The following is a 17,606-nucleotide window of genomic DNA, read 5'->3' as shown; positions in this document are numbered from 1 at the left end:
TGTCAAGACAAGTCCATGGAGGTTATCCTCCCAGTCTTGTAATTCTATCCAGACTCTTCAAGCTGGATTCTAGATTGTTTTCCAAAAGTATTTTCCAATAATGACATTTCCAGTAAGAAAGTAGGTCTGTACAACGACGAGGCTATTTTTTAAGATATTTAGAGAGTTGAGCTAAGATAAGATGTTGTGTGAGTCTTTTGGTCCATTTTAAAACTGCAAGAAGCATTAGATTTTGCTGTAAGTGTATGTGGCTGATTACAGGCCAGGTTCACAAATACAAGTTGTCTCAGCTGTGTCATCAACCAGAATAAGATACAGAGCACTTAGTGTGAAGTATTACAACAGAATGCCATATGTTCTTACCCAGCTGCTCCTTGATAATCCTCTGGGCTATTCTGTCTATGGTACCAAGCTTTAGAGAGAATGTGTCTAGATACTCTCCAATAGCTGCAAACTCCAGCGGCCGACTTCTTAGTTTGTAGCCTCCTGTGACATATTTGACAGACTCTCCCATCTTTGACAGCAATGCCATTCCTTGCTTTTTGTAAGCATTAAGATCCTGGCAAGGTACCAAAAATATATTAGAAATATTCTACTTGCATATTGGAAGATTAACAAGTGAAGAACACTCTCCAGCCAAAACCAAATGTTGTAAAGATCATATCTCACATTTAGTCTTGGATTCATGCTCACTTTGTAAAAGCTGCACATCTAAGCACAGTTTCAAGACAAGCTCTAGACAGAGATATCCTATCCAGGAGGACAGCATAAAAGATATTATAAACGAGCACTAAGCAGCCTCTCTTGTGCATGGCCAGGATTTCTCACATTCCTGTACTGTCACCAGAGAAACAGTGACATTAGGACAGGTTTGTTTCCATCAAGTTTGTTCATGCCATTCATTCACACTACAGCATAAAGGGCATACAAGTTCATAGTCCACAATACCAGCAGCATACACATTCACACGGCTTAGATGCAGAGCTGCTCACTGCATTTAGGCTTATCCAGATCCTCAGCAACCTACTCACCTCAGCTGAGTAGCCAGATAAAAGGCGGGGAAAGACAGCATATAGGAAAAGCATATTACAGGGAGACTAGCATAGCTATCCTGCAAAGCACACTGCAACTCAGGCTTGTCTGATGTAGCCTGCAGAGTAAGCTTAAGTTTTCTTGCTAAGGCTTTTATGTGTTTGCACGGGCAGAAACTTAAACTCTACAAAAAAGAGGTTTTTGGTTTTTTTATTAAAACTATAGAGCCTTTAAAGGATTTCATTTTGACAGCGCATCAGAAAATAAGGTTTTTAAGTTAGCTAAAAAGTCATCTATTTTCCATTTTATTCCTTCCAGCAGAGGTCACTATTCAACATCTCAAAGCAGGCTCAAGAGTTAATGAGTAGGTTTTTCTATTCAGCAGGAAGATTTTCAAACTGAATAGACATGTAGAGGTTAAGAATTGATACCTGGTATTATGGACTAGACTTGACTTTAAGTGTTCTTTAAGAAAAACTACAATTGCTATCTTCAAAACACATCCTATTCTATTCTTTCCAAGTACCTATGCAAGTCAAAGGTAAGTCTAATTAAGAGAAGTAGACAACTTAGCAGCTACTATCATTTTGAAGATGTTTGTTCTGAAATTCAGTAGTTCTTTCATGTTTAGAACAGAAGGAAGACAGGTCATCTATGACAGGCATCAAAAAGACCCTTTAGCTCAGCTGCTCTGACACACCGCTGAGCTAAATACACATTCTGGTATCTTACTAGTTCACATGGGGGACTCAAAGAAACTTTGTTTTCCCTATTCAACCAGAACAGTGTCTTATGGCTTCCTACAGTAAGTCGTTCTGAAATTCTAGTACAGCAGTAAAGTAAGTCCAAGCACCAGAGAGAGCCAGCAGAACATACCTGCTTCCTCTCACCACTAATCCCCTTGCCCTGCCTCTCATTAGAAACTTTGTATATTCAAGGTAAAACCCACCCAGAGCTAAGGATGAAGCCTTTACCACTTTTTTGGGAGGGAGTAGGAGGAAGGGGAGGAAGAGGAACAAGGAGAGGAGACATGTAAAAAGCTAAGAAAGACACATCATATTTTGACAAATAAAAAGCAGAACAATGTTTTCCATGCTGAACTATCCAGAGCACTAATCAACTTCTGCATTTTGGGTTTGCTTCAGCAGTTAAATTCACCACTCTGGGGGAAGGGGAGGTTTGGAGATTGAGTCTCACCCTATCAGCAAGGGCAGAGCACTAGTCTGAAGTCTGCTTATCAAAATAAGTGTTACATTTGAGTGATCTAATGTAATGCAACATTGGAGAGAATCACTTTTACAGCTCTCCTCATTTATCAGGTCAAACTCAATCCTAACTGCAGGTCCTCCAGGTGTTATTTAAAATGTAATTTGAATGATGGCCAAGGAAAGCTGCATAGTTTATGGATACTTGATACAATATATGAGCATGAGGTTAGGCAAGAACAAACAAGAATGAAGTCTTCACTCTCAGTTTTGCACGAAAGAGACACTTCCCCACACCTCACTTCCCTTTCATTCTCCCACAAAAGGGGCGGGCTTTTTGTTGTTTTTGTTTTTAAAATACAGTCTGTGGTTTACTACATTCTGGGCCTCTCCCGCACCAGAGGAACATGTTCCAGAGACAGAGATTCAAAATAAGCAGGTCTGGGGAACCGAATTCATGAACCTGTAGACCAGTCATCTAATGGATGGGAAACCACATGGTTATGTCACATATGGGCAACACGCAGGGTCCCCCAACACCTTTTTACCAGCACGTGAAGTTTTATTAATGCAGTTTCAAGTAAGACTGCAAAAGTGCCTGTTTTTCTAGTCTCTGTCAGTGACTGGATTTGGAGGTTCCTGGCTTACCTTGGCTGTGAGAAACACATTGAAATGCTCATTAAAAGAAAGCACTGGATGATCAGCAATTCTTTTCAGGAATTTGTCTAATGCTTTCCTTCTTGTTTCCACAAATTCTTCAGAAAAGCGATCAACAACACCCTTCACCACAAACTTCTCAGGAAGAGGCTGTGAGAGAAAACAGGCAAAATACACATGATTCAGTAGAGCAGACAATTGCTTCTGCTTCTTGGAAACATACTAGGGAATCAAGATTCCATCTTGATAGTAAATGCACTGCTGTGTTTGCCAACAGGAATTATCCATCACAAAGAGGAGGCAAGCCCTGTTCCAAATTACTGTTTAATAACTGAAGGCTAATCCTAGCCATTTCATTGACTGGCTTCAGCTGAGAGCCACAGAAATGAAGCCTAGCCATTACTTACACTAGGCATTTCTACAGTAACTGCTTTCTCCATCCAAGTTGCAGCTCAAAAGATGTCATTAGTAGAGCCATCACTGCCAATCACTGCTCACTACAGTAATTCACATAGATCTTCAGCTGACTTACAAGTAAAACTGCTCTACTCAGAGTAACCTGAAAAACCTAATTCCCATTTCTCTCAGTTCTACCAGTAGATCTGGCTTTGTTCTCCTTGGATAGCATACACATTAAAACCATTATCAGTTTTTAAATTATGCTTTATGTTTTATTCTTGAAGCCTTACTATCATAAGAATAAGAAGATTATCTGTATGGGCAAGTTATGATCATTAATTCCAGAGTCAAGGATCTCCTTCAAGAAGTCTTTACCAGAAGTAACAAAAATCATTCAAAGGAAACTTATGTACACATGAGCCTTTCCTGAAGACAACTAAATTGACATGAGATGTTCATGAAGACAGCATCTCCAAAACAATAATAAAAAAAAAACTGCAACAAAGTTTGACATTCAAATCTGCTGTTCTAGTCTGACTAGGATACGACTTACACTAGTTTGACTTCTTTAGAAGAAAAACACTTGGTGTAGTAGACTTAAGGGAAGAACAAACCTGTTTCCCAGGGCTTTGTAAGCCTTAACTGGAACTCTAGAAATCAAAGCACCATATGCAGCAAAAAAGAACAAGTTGAGAGATTGGCTTAAGAGTATCTCATTCAGCCAAACACAACCCAGCTGGCATTGCTTAGTGTGCCAGCTTGGCATCAATCATTACCATCTGGGCATTTTTTAGACCTGCAGAAGGGTAAACCATTATTACAGAGGGTTCTGACATTTAACACTGTTTTAACTGATTGCATTCAGATAGGCTTGCAAAAAGAGTGGTCTTTTACAAAAATTAACAGTACTGCTGGCATATTAGTACTTCAAACTGTTTCAAAGCACTTACAAAACAGTCCTGCCAACATCACAATTAGAGTTTGGCAAAACTCAGAAAATCATAAACAAGAGTGCATGAAAGCCTCTTAAAAGATTTCTCCTGATGCACAGATAGGAGGCATTGTTGGTTTAGATACTGTTAATAATCCCTCTTTTCTTGTGCGTTGCTTATTCTTGCCGAAATACAGATTTATAAAGCAAAGGTCACTTGTTTCACTACAGAGTTAAGTAACAAGCAGAGATGGAAGTATAGGTACATGGTACGTATAATTAGGTTCTACTTTCAGCACAAGTCCAATCTATTTCAGCAGATACATGGGCTATAGGACTACCTGCAAGTCACTTAGCTGCAGATGACAGCTGTGTTTTGGTCGGGTAAARGGAAAAAGGTCTGTGAGGAAAGAAAGCAAAATAAGTGTTCTTAACAAGTTAAGAACTATAACCCTTTACTTCAAGGGGCGTTTGTGATCTATCCTAAGCAATCAATATATACAGCTAACAACTGATAGCACGCAGTAGAAGTGGGTTCTCTCTCTACCTTATGGTTTTCTAGCTTAACAGACTACCTTTCCCTGCTGCAATACGGGAACGGTAGTGCACACTGCAGTCAGAAATAGCTTTAACTATCTGAGCATTACCACCCAAAGACAAGATCCTTGGACAAACTAGGCTTATCGTTCTAGTCCAGACAACAGACCTATTACTGACTGAATATATACTGTTTGAAAGAACAGATTAAGAGAAGTCTCAGACAGTTAAAAATTCAGTACCCAAAGAGATTAAGAAGCACCCATGTTCAACTTAGCTTGCATAGCTGTCTCAGTTGAGGCTATCACAGCTCTCTGTGCTGAAAAGAGTTTTTACAAGAAGACTTCAGGGAGTCACTGTACCAAGACAAAGAAAATAATCCCCCTTTAGGCATTTTTTTTGACAGAAGGCCTCTAGGCATTACAGTAACTGCAATTACATATACAGATGCTCTTACACAGGCTCAAAACATCCTTCCAGAATACTCTGAAGTCACACCGCATCTCAAATTGCCATTATCCACTGTTCCTCATCTACTTTTCAGTAATAAATGCATAAAGCATTCAGCAGCCTCCACTGCTATAATGTTGTATGGAGATTAACAGGCAATTCAGTAACTGCTGTCACACAGTATTTGTGCCCAGACAGATTGAGAACTAGGACTCTATTTTGTACACTTCACGCTGTACTTTCATGGGTCAATGTGACACTACACTTCCAGATTTCTTAGGCACTTGAAAATGCCTCATTTTGCAACAGGTTCCTTGTCCACTAACAGTCACTTGTGCCAAACTTAAAGTTCAGTGTGCAGGACCCTCCAGGTTATCACTAAGTAGTTTGACTCCCTGGTTGTGAATCACCATCCCTTACTACACTATTAACTGACCGCCATGCAGCCTTCAGGTAAGAGTGGCAATCTGCTGAAATCTGTAGATTAGCTGGAACTATCCAAGTTACTGAGAAAATAGTGAGGGATGAAAAGGAGGAGGAACACAGACTGACAAAGTTTATACAGCTTCACTGCATCTCAAGAAACAGATGACTCATTAAGAGGAGCAGGAGGCTTTGCAGCATTACAGCCAGTAAATCATGAAGACCATACAAAAGCCTCTACAGTATGCCAGATAACAGGTAATGAACACTTGGCAACTGCTTGGCAAGCTCCCAAGACACCAGATCGCAGGCAGCTTTCCCTTTATCTGACTTTTAGAAGAAACTAACAGATGAACCTCATGTCTCGGTTACCTCCCTCATTATTCCAGCAAGTTCGCCCTTTCTTCTCTCTTCTCCTCACCTCTCATTAAACATTTTTGTTGCCAAGTAGTGATGTCACATGATTTTGTGAAATATTTCTTATCTCTGAGAGACTTAGCCACTTAGAAACCCACTAAGATGCAAGCCCCAGAGAAGTTAAGGACTTAAGTGTCTCTCTACCCTAGAACAATCTAAATGAATACTTCTCATACGGCCTAGCCCTTGCTGAAGTGAGTAGGGAGAAGAAAGACTCCCTCCACCCCATCCCAAATAGACAAGCTAAGGTATCTTGGCAATGCTGCTTGATTTCCTTGCAACTCATCTCCTTCAAGCCTTTTTGAATCTCCTTATTCAAAAAAGCTAAATGGCAATTTTCACAGGATATCTATCCTTCACATTTACAGAATGAAAAATAAACCAAAGATCAGTATCAATCTCTTCATATCACATAAGGTTGTCAGGCTGCCAGCTTCAGAAATAGCTGTTTATTTAGTCTTTATCTAGCTAAATCTCTGTCTCCTGAAAACATATGTAATAGTGATCAAGTCAAAAACTGACTTTTTTTTAACAATCTGTGCTCTTAATCGTTAAGACAAATCGTTTTAAATAGAGTAGTTTAAGACCAACTCAAAAATCAACCTTGAATACTGACTGAGACTAAATACCTGTGTAGCTTGTCATAAACCTTACAGTCAGAAGTCTAAACACAAGAATTGGGCATGTTCCATTTGTGCTAGGACAAATGCAGTCACCTGCACCATTTTCATATAAGAGATTGCCAGGGCCACCCAAGAAAAGTCTACACTTCAAAAAATCAGCCCAAAACAGGTAGCATTTCCCACTCTGCCAGCACTGAATAGACTGCTGTATTTAGAGAGTCGTATCACCAAAATAGCACCCTTTGAAGACAGACACACAACTGTCCTTAACAGCAGATTCTTGCTTACTACCTACGGGAATGAGATGTGTTGGCTGAGACTCCTCCAACTTGCTCCTCAGCCAGTCAAAGTCTTGGTACCGCCGGCGGACAGAATACTCTGGCAAATCAAATTCTGCTCGTGTAGTCTGGAAAACAAGAACAGGATATGTTTAGGGTCCACTAAGAGTAACAATACACCAAAACTTTTCACTTCAAAGTTTAACGCTGAATGGAGCACAGCTATCATTAGCAATGTTGAGGCCAGACAACCCTGCACTGGGGTTGCAGTTGCACCTCATACTGAAGTTCACAACCAGCATTGGATACAGATCCCTTGGTCTTTCAAGCAACTGGAAAGCCAGCAATAAGAAAAAAGACTGCTTATATTTGATGTGTTCTTAAGGTTCAAGGGTACTTCATTACTTGTTCTGCTCAAATAAACTTCCCAGGAGAGGACAGAGAAAAGAGTAGTGCATACCATGTTAAACTCTTTACAGTTACACTGTTGAAGGGAAAAAGCTGTAGGAAATTTTCATTCCAATGATGAGCTTATTTTAACAATCAAGAATTAAAAGCAGATATTTTTCATAACTTGTTTATTCATGGGGCAGATTAATTGTGGGAGAAGAAAGTTTCACCATTGTATTGTATCCTAAGAAACCACAGTTCTATTACACTTCTACAAGGCCAAAAGATTAGGACCTAGCAATGGCTTATGTTTGCCAAAGGACTATGTTTACTGATTTCTGAGAGGAAGAAACCAGCAAGTTTACGTTAAGTTTCTATACTGGTCTCTGAAATTTGGCATACATTAAATCAGACCTTGAAGGAAGCTTTCATTCTTTAGGGCAAGGAGTCAGTCAAAGTTTTACAAAGTTCATTACATCTGGCTAAAATCACTAATGAAGTACCAGCTGGGGGACTCTGTTAAAGCCTCAGGCAACATGACACCTCTAATTAGAATGTAGACTTCCCTTATAATTATGCCTCAATAAGAGGCAAAGCTACACTTAGTTACCTGCAGCATCACCATTTTGCAACGAAAATAATGCTGCCGTGCCAGCAGATTAGATGTTTACAACCAAAGTACTGCACTCTGAGGAAAGCATCAGCTCTCCTAGCATCGGACTGACATCAAACCTAGAACGAGGTTTCTTTGTTACTCTTAGCACCTACGCTCCCTGCTAAATTCCAGAAGAGGTTTTCTGTTTACTTTCAGACTGATAGCGACTATTTGAAGAGAGCCAAGCAACAGCCTCAAAATGCATCCTGAGTTTTCAGTTATTATCTGGATGGTTCCAACTCTTTAGTTACTCCATGTTACTCTTATCCATTCCCAGTGAGGATCTGTGCATTCTCTATGCCAGCAGCTTCCTTTTAGAGGGAAACCAGCAGCCTTAATGTGCTATCTGCAGAACAGTGCCTCTACTATATTACAAACAGCATGTTAATATGATATAACCTATGCAATAGTTTGCTTTCTGGGAAAGCAAGACAGAGACAGAAGGCAAGAAGTCAAATTAACCTCCTCACTCTTCTGATCTGGTAACTATGATAACTGAAGTTAATAGATTGACACAACTGCTCCATTGAGGAGTATGCATTATGTTTGCAGATGATGAACTACCAACACGAATATCCACTGTGGGTTTGTGATTTGGCCAGCTACACCACAGAATGGCACCAACTTGTTTAATATGGCAGAGTGCCACAGCACAAGTGAAATTACTGGGACTTTATATAAACCATTTTCATTTGTTTTATGTAAGTGACTTAATAGTGTTACCCTATCACAAGAACAAGACAATTCATACAGATGTAGACAACCTAAAATCAGTCAGTGGTTCTGGCTGCTCTGTTCTGTTAACACAGAAGGTATACTTCAGCCTTGGAGAAGGAAATCAAAAGTTAAACAAAAAACAACAAAGAAAAAGAATTTGTATCAGTTCAGCAGTAGGGAAAGCTTTTGTGAACTGGCTGTCACTAGGCAAAGACATCTTAAAAAAGAAATCATATAGTAAGTACATGAGAATAATCTGGAGACACTATGATGTCTCATCACATACCAGGTAGAAGCAGCTAAAATGTCCCAGCTATTAGCTTTGAGAAACTAACCAGTGTAMCTTACCAGTGTTAGGCCAGCCACTAAGGAAATTAATACAGATACTGTTTGGTTCAGAAGTGGGGAGGCAGGGTTCAAATAGGGTAACTCCTACTGCACAAACTTTCTTAGTTATCAGTCAGCTCTAGAAAGCTGTCCCTGTTACTTCTGCATCACATACAAGTTTAAGCTTTCTATATGTAAGGCTTGGTCCTTAAAGGGACCAACACGGAAGAACATCATAGTCATCAGCATTTCAGTGTTTCCAGCACGAGTTCTAAACTCAAGATAGCAGATAAGCTTTTCAAAGACTTCTTAAGCACCCTTCAGGATTATACTACATCTCACTAAGGCTGAAAGAATTCAGAACCCTGATCAAATTGTTCCTCAGCATAGTAAATTTAGTGCTAAGTTAATTAGTTGATTTTTTCCAGACTGCACACAGAGAGAAGAAAGTCTTGCCACAGCCCAGGGACAGCAAGCGAATTATGTTTTTCTTTAAACAAAGTTGGACCACTCTTGCTTTCTTAATAGGATTCATAAATGTCATCTTTCCACGACATATGCTACTCCCTAAGAAAACAAAGAACTTTGTGGCAGATCTTAACCTTTTGAAAAAAAAAAAAAAAAAAAAAAAAAGGAATTTCTAGTGATTCACTTAGGATATTAGCACATGCCTGCTAGGTCAGCATTTCAATATTCCTAGCTCATTTTTAGTTGTCAGAAAGTATCCAGGGCTAAAGACACTTTTCCCTGCATTGCTGGAGCAGTTTTGACTTGAGGCAATGCTAAGATAAACACCTTCATAACCTGGTCTTGTGCAAGATTCTTCTTGTCTTTCAGCAAAAAGTTAGCAGACAAACCTGAAACTAGCCTACAGTGACTATGAGAAAGCATTTCCTCCTCCTAGTTTTGCTCTCTCGCTTATTAGACCTGCTTGTGGGTTCCCCCCAGAAACCTGTACTGCTATTTAAATGTGGAGCAAACTCTTTGACTAGCAAAAGAATTAAGTTGGGGAAGGGAGTGTAGGAGTTACATGTCCTTACCAGTAAATCACTTCTGTCTCAACCAATTTAACCTGCCTACAAACAACCCCCCCCGCCCCTCCCCCCAAAAAAAATAGGCTGCCTCACCACCTCTTTCTAGCAATGAAGCTGTTACATGTAACTGAGTAATTTATACAATGCATTTGTGCTTGAGTGGAGGCAGGAGGGAAGGACAGAAGAAAACAAGACCTCTTCTTCAGCAGTAACAGGTTTGAAGGCATCTCTACTCAAACCTGCAGCACAGCTGCATGACACTGAGGAATGGCACACAAAGCTGTTCAGACTTCCATTGAAGAAGGCAAAAAAGGCCTTGCTTTCTAAAAAATACAAAGAAAGCTAAGTGATAAGTACTTTTGTTTCCTTCAGGAGGAAGGCCTACATAACATAGAGCAAGGCTTGACTAAAAGAAGACTACATAAGATCTTTCTAAAGTGCATGTCAGTCCACCTGAAGAGCATCAAGTTGCAAAAAACACTAGGGCCACTTCATCGTAAMGCACTCTAGGACCTAAGCCTATGCAAACCCATGAGACTCCATCAACAGTCTTTAGCACAGGAAGCAGACAAAAGCAGCCATCCTTGCCTCTATGAGCTACTCGAGACCCCTGAAGTTCAGGTATTAGGCTTTTCTGCCCCTTAGCAAAGCTCAAGCCCCTCTCATGCAGATTTCAATAAGAAAGGAAGGCACAGCCTTACAGAGATGACAGGAGCAAGGTCTGCTATAGAACCCAGTGACCTGCAACCTAGAGGTGCATACACCATCATCTATCCTGATTAATATCTAGATTTAGTCTTATGCAGCTTTTGCCATATTTAATTACTGCTTTTAGCTAAAACATCTGACCAGACAGTGTCTGACYAGGCAATTAACTTGAAGGTTAATTAAGTAGCAAGAGGGCTTATTCGTATGGCATGAATGTATCAGACCATTAGTACTGTTAGCTTTCAAATAGTCTCTTTTTGAACAACAGTAGATAGTACTAGATGGGTAGACTGCAGAGATTAGCCAGAAGTTTACAAGAGTAAGGAATACAATCTAAGAGGTTAGGTTTTCAGGGTGGTTGACAGGAATTACTTAATTATGCACAGTTTCATAGCTGTATTGAAACACTACTGTATACCAAGGATGTGCTATAATATAATGCAGAATAAAATAAACATTAAAAAAAAGGTAAGGAGGTAATTAAAACAGAAAGATTTTTTTTAAGGGTTATCCAGTAATGTTTAAGTAAAGTAAATACCTTACTCACATTCCACAGTTCTGCTTCAAGAGGGAATGGGAACCCTTACATGAACATAGCACTCCAGAGCAACACAACTATGGCTGTAGATACCTCGCCTTGATACAATAATCAGATMTAAATCTAAGTTAGAAACACCCTCACCTACTTTGAACTTTAGCCTGTGGAAAGTTGCATGTCGTATTTTTCACTTCTTACTCTTTATGRTCACATAAAAGCTTAAGGCTAAACTGGCCTAAGCAGAAAAGTTTCCTACAATACTTTTCAGCATTTTCTAATAGTAAAGACTTCTTGCAAGACTGAGACATTTAGAGCCATGAACAATGGCAGGCTTATATTAAAAGTGCAATGAGAGGTAGCTGCGGTTTTCAAGGAATCCCATTCTCCTTCTTTGCAGTATAAAAGTGAAATATTTAATAGACCTTATAAAAATAATTCACCTGTGGCCTAGAGAGGCTTCCTTAGTTCAAAGAAAAATATTCTCACTAGAATATAGTGCCTAAGTGTTTCAGAAAATTATTAATCTTTCGGACAAGTGGATCAAGTATATTCTTAGTAAAGCTACTGAACACTATTTGCCTTGGGTATAAAACTCCAAGCTCCACAACCAGATGTCAACATCACCTAGGAATTGATGCTAATGAGAACAGCTAGTTAGTGGAAATTAAGTTCCAGTTGCGAGTACAGTGGCCTTTCCAGATAACTTCTCCCATTAATGTAATTTGATTGCGTTAATGATTGAATCACAACACATGCTGAAAGAAACTCCAGCATACCTCTTTCTAYAGGTAGTAGCATTCTTAAGCTACTTTTACTTAGCTTTAAACAGCAGCTATGTAGCCTTCTGTACTAAAATCTACATGAAAGGTAGTTTACAGTCAAGGATCAAGACTGATTTTGATATGAGGCTGCTATAGGAAGTGTTGTGAAAGCAACAAGCTTTCTCTTCAGGAAAGATAACTCACACTAAACGGGTGTCAGGTTAACTTAAGATTTTTCATATATAAAGTAATGAAAAGAGTTGGTTTTGCAAGATTTACAAACAATTCTTTCAGAATCAAATAGAAGATCTTGCTGACACACTAGAATACTGCATGATTTCAGATACTACAGTGGTTCCAAGCAGTTCTGCTTAGAGAAGTCACGCTTCAACATATAGACTACATAATAGATACTAAGACACTAAGGTCTGGTCCTGAAGACAAAGAAACACAGGCAAGGCATAGAAATCCAGAATATATCTTATGTTTTTTCCAAAGAAAAAAAGCACTAGGAAAGGAGAACATTATTACTTTGTACCTTTGTTGTAACCCTGTATGTGATGTACGTCTCCATTGTGCACACGTGTTTTTTAGGATCATCAACAGTAACAAAGAGGTCTCTAGTTTCCCCATCCAAATCATCATCCAGCTGCAGTCTGTTGAGAAGAGATGAGGAGGAGGCTGGGCTAGAAGTGTCAACAGGTGTGCCATTGGGCAGGCTGAGGTCCTGTATTGGAAAGGAAAGAAGTTTTAACGAATGGACAGATTCACTATGAATTGCAGTATTCCAAAAGATGCCAACAACAAGTTACTCTGGTATATTACAAAGGTTTTTTTTCTAGCAGCTGCAAGGATCACCCTTTTTCTGGACACGTCCTGGGAAAACTTCTSGGGTTGGAACATTAAATTGTTCTACCTTTTCCTCAAATGAAGACAAAGCACCTTACCACCATTGCTTGTCGGTAGAAAGACACAAGAGCCCCTACACACTCTCCCTCCAGAGCTACAGACCCACAACAACATATACAGTTTCTCTACATGAAAAAGAAGTATTGCTGAAGCAATAGTTCCTGATGAGATTGAACTCAGAAGACAAAAACGGCTAAGGCATACCAAGAGGTCTAGTTATAAGACAAGCTTCAGGCAAAGTGACAGCAGTTCAACTGACTGGAATGCAGCCAGCCTTCCCCTCTGGAGACTTCTATAACAGAGACAGAAACTTGCATTAGAGACTTCCCAGCCCATGTACTAATCTCTGAGATGTTGACAACAGTCTGAGAACTGCCATCACTTTATTACAGGACAGGACAGGGATCATATGCCCAAACACCAGTGTTTGTGTGCTTTCCTCCCTTCTGGAGTTTCAGGACCAAATGAAACTGCTCTGCTTTCCTCACAGCAGTCTTCTCTCCTCTCCCAGCTCCAACAGCAGTTAGGGAAGGCAAAGGCTAGAAGACCAAGTAAGCAGCCCTTTTAAGAGGCATAAAACTAAAGCGTTTGGGAAGTGTAATCCTTTGGAAGTGACTCAACAACAGCTAAAAATCTTGCTTCAAATTTGCTACATTTCCACACCTACAAGTCTTGTACTTTGAAATACACCAGCTATTCCATATAGCTAATGGCTACTTCACTTTATATAAATATCTCTGCAGTTTTGCATGTGTTCTCTGCTGTAGTTATGTAGTCGAGCTAGCTGAGAGCATGTGACAAGTTGTATAACACATAGGAACATCTGACACGAGTATTAGAAAGTGCCAGAAATCCAAACTCGTCCTTTCAGAATGAAGTGGGCTTTCTGGTTGTTTGTTTTTCTAGCAGTGGCACAAGAAGAGATTATCTTCAGAATGTTTCCCTTGAAAGGGCAAAGATTCCTCAGCTTGCAGACTTAGAGAAAGTTCCCTGTAGTTAAGCAGTACATAAACAAGCATGTTTTAGTGCTCAAACTACTACTGAGCCCCAGCTCTGTGTAGTTTTTTTTAAGTGGTTAAATGAAACATTTCATTTTAGCAGGGCAATGTTGTTTGGGTAAGATCCTGTTTGTCCATCTTCATGCAATTGTGGTTTACATTCCAGTTAGACAAGAGTAGTGCTCATCTTCAAAAGAAGTCCTCCTTTGTGGTTTAAGTTAAGGGTTCAGAATTACAGGCCGGGGCTTGAAGTTAAAGCTAATTATGAATGCTTGCATTTCACAATGTCTAAGAAAGAGGCTAAGTTTCTATCACACTTTGTCAAGGGTCTATCATGAGACTACTGGGAGCTTGCAGAGAGCCTGCTGCCTGTTCCACTCCAGCAGAACTGTGCTAGCTCTTCACTTTGGGGATTGCCTAATGAAGTAGGGAGAACACCTTCAACCCAGGTATTTTGGGAGAGGGGTGATCKAAACAACTGTCATATAATCTCTCAAGTGCATTAAAAAAGGCAGGGTAAGAACAAAGTTGGATGACATAACTAYAGAAGTCGGCACTCCAGTTTGTCCTCGCAAACCTTAGATTGCTCTGGCTTTCTTAAAAAAAAATGGCTCTGGAAAATAGCACTAGAAAAGCCTAAAGGCTACCAGTAACTAACAGGCAAACCCAGTCCCTTCCTGAGACTTCATGATACTAGTCTCCCTGTGCAGGGTTCAAGACAGTCAGCAGGCAACTACATCTGGTTTATTCTCTACCAAGACATTAGATGCTTTCTTCCACCTAATACTCAGAAGCAGTTACCATCAAATGAGAGGCATTTCAGATTTAACTGACAAATTCGTAAGATTTAGAAGATAGGTACTCAAATACTCTAAGAGGATAAAGGAGCAAGATGAGCACAATAAGGCTTGCCATATGTATGGTAAACAAGTCAAACAACATAAGCAGCATCTGGCTTTGATTCAACATAGGAGAAGCCTGTACAAGAGGAAGATGCAATGCTACTACCACACAGGAGATAAGAAAGAGTTCTGTTAGAGTTATGCAAACAGAAAAAGCAGAAGCCAGTAAAAAATTAGGAACAGAAGATGTCTGTAGAAATTAGTCAGTTTAACTAGACAGGAGAGTTTGGCTGAACACAATTAAGAGCAAAGAAAAAACGCTTGGACACTCCAGTAGCTGTAGACAAACCTGTTCTTGTTTCCAGAAGGTACAGACAGCTCTTAAATGCCCATGTGCTATAGCCATTAGTATAAAAACAGCGGTGCCAGAATTGCAGTGAGTCAAGTTCTAAGCTTCCAGTATGAAAATGAATTAACTTGTGGAAACAATTTAAGCCTGATTACTGAGAACATCTCAAAGGCCTGTAACAAAACCGTTCCAAAAGGAAGCTTAAAGAATATGAAGGAATCTGCCTGAAGTATGAAAACTCCACGCTAAACTCAAAATTGGAGGAAAGACTACAGAAGGAAGTTAGTAACTTTCCTCACCAGTTCTGTTGGGAGATAGCAATACCGTATTAGCCTGTCTTGCACTTTTTAAAGCAGGACAGGTTTTTGAATGTTTGGAATCCACCACAGTCTACTTAAGTGTTCACACCCTCACATGTTCTGTGCATCTGAACATCTCAGATTAAAATAAAGGCTGTGATAAAAGCTTTGCCTGAACTTAGCCTTGAACCTAGCCTTAGCCTGTTTAGGCTAGGTTTGACGGATAACATGAGAAGCATACGTTAAAACTATTTCAGTGATATATTGCCTCATCTAYGATGGCAGAAACCTCCCTAGTCAGTAACAGTTGCCTTTATGTCCTGCAACTTGGCTAGTTTGCAGTAGTTTAAGGCCAAGTTAGAAGCCAACTATTTGTCCTTCTTAAGGGGTGAAGACTGCTAGCTAACTGCACAAGATAAGGAATAATGCTGATAGCTGCTGAACATTTCTTTAGAAGTACGCAAGATCAGTTTGTTGAAGTCTAACACTATCGCTAGAAAGAGGTAGGCTTTGAAATGTCACAGTAGAGGACAGGGCAGCTTAAGTTGTCTCAGCCTTTGAACTTTTTAACACAGCCCCTCTTTGCCATCTTAATTATCACTGGCTTTCTTCCATCTCTTTTGGGGGACTTTTAGGATTTTTTGCAGTTGGGGAAGCAAGACAGCATCATCTGTTCTAATTTACTTTTACCGTAGGAAGAACAGCAGCTCCTGAAGAGCCTGGTAAAAGATCTGCTGCCATTTGCATTTCTACTTTTCAGTAGAGTTGTCACACTCATATTTTGGATATACTACTATTGGATATATTTTGGAATACTACTATTGACAAATACTAATCGCTTTATGTAACAAAGAGTCTGATTTCAGTTCCAAGGACTCATGCCTCAACTTCATCTTTACTTTGCCAAGTAGCTGCTCATCAACTATTGTAATTACCCAGCTGCATTACCAGAGATTACTGCAGTCTAAGTTCTAGCAGGCACCTACTGCTTACAATACTATTCACAGAAGAGTAGGGGTGAGGGGAGTCTTCTCCTCACAGCACCTCTTACTCAGTACAGGCAGCCTGCCATAAACCTGAGGAGTACCACAATGAGGAAGAGGGTGGCTGCTTCTGGTAGCCAGGTAAATGGAGCAAAGAGCAGGTTCAGTCAAGAGACACTTCACATCTTAGGGAGTATTCAAGAAGATTTCCTTTTGTCTTACAGCTTTTTCAAAAGTTAAAGGCAAAGACCTTTATCCTTTGAACTCCCTCATCTCTTTAGGCCAAACAAATAACTTTGTGATCCAGCTCTTGTTAGACTTTCACTGGATCTTCTTTAGCAAGTGACAGCCAATAGCAGAAATAGTGTGACATTCATCAGACCTTCACGTTCCTGATCTACTGGCCAAGTACTCCAATCCTTTGAGCACCTGTAGGTGGCTGTACAGCTCCACACAAACTTCGCAAACATTCCTGAAGGTTGCAGGACTCCAAGACATCAAAGTCTACAGATAAATAACATCAGATGAGTCTACTGGTAAGGATTTAGTTTCCTACAGTGCAGGGTAGCTATAAGCTAACTGCCTCTATTGAAAATGTTTGAGCCCTGCCAACTATGCAGGTTGCTATCTAGTAAGGAAGCAGCTTCACATTCTTTCACTGGGTTATACAGTCCAAGCATTTTAACTGGCTAGCTTGCCCAGAAACAGACACTAAATCTATCAGAAATTCCACTTCATCTAAGTTTAAAATACAGCTGAAGTTTATAAACTTGAAGTCTGCATGTGAGATGCAAAATGAGTTGGTAAGTTTCCAGTTGATCTCATCTTCTCCTTCCTCCATGCCCTAGGAGATTTTCCAAGACTCCAGATTCACAGAGCAACTTGGATCCACCATAAAGGAAAAGCTCAATTACTTGGCATTCAGTCTTCTGGAAGCCAGCCTTCCCTCTACACCTCATCCCAATGCAGTAGTATATACCAGGAGAATCATCTAGTACACAACCCTTAAAGACTGAAAACTGGTCTACAATTCTGTACGCTTTGGAATATGTTCAAGTCAAGACCATGTAGTTTCCTGCTGAGTTAAGAGCAGTTACTCTATAGTATGGCTACTAAAAATTCAATGTTAAGTTAACTTTTACCT

General features: G+C 39.9%; 1 protein-coding gene across 1 annotated transcript in view; it reads right to left on the bottom strand.

Moving 5' to 3' along the window:
- Window positions 1-17,606, bottom strand: part of SNX30 (sorting nexin family member 30) — a 46,725-nt gene that overhangs the window by 15,761 nt on the left and 13,358 nt on the right. Inside the window, exons 2-5 of the mRNA XM_085311506.1 lie at window positions 12,621-12,809; window positions 6,970-7,080; window positions 2,886-3,044; window positions 364-559 (exon numbers count right to left, since the gene is read on the bottom strand). Coding sequence (XP_085167632.1) covers window positions 364-559; window positions 2,886-3,044; window positions 6,970-7,080; window positions 12,621-12,809 — 655 coding nt within the window. The remainder of the gene's footprint in view (window positions 1-363; window positions 560-2,885; window positions 3,045-6,969; window positions 7,081-12,620; window positions 12,810-17,606) is intronic.

The sequence above is a fragment of the Rhea americana genome, unplaced genomic scaffold (genome assembly GCF_003343005.1).
Source record: "Rhea americana isolate MKP2758 unplaced genomic scaffold, rheAme1 scaffold_342, whole genome shotgun sequence".
In the NCBI taxonomy this organism is placed as follows: Eukaryota; Metazoa; Chordata; class Aves; order Rheiformes; family Rheidae; genus Rhea; species Rhea americana.
The sequence above is the reverse complement of the archived record's forward strand: the minus strand, read 5'-3'. Positions and strand labels throughout refer to the sequence as shown.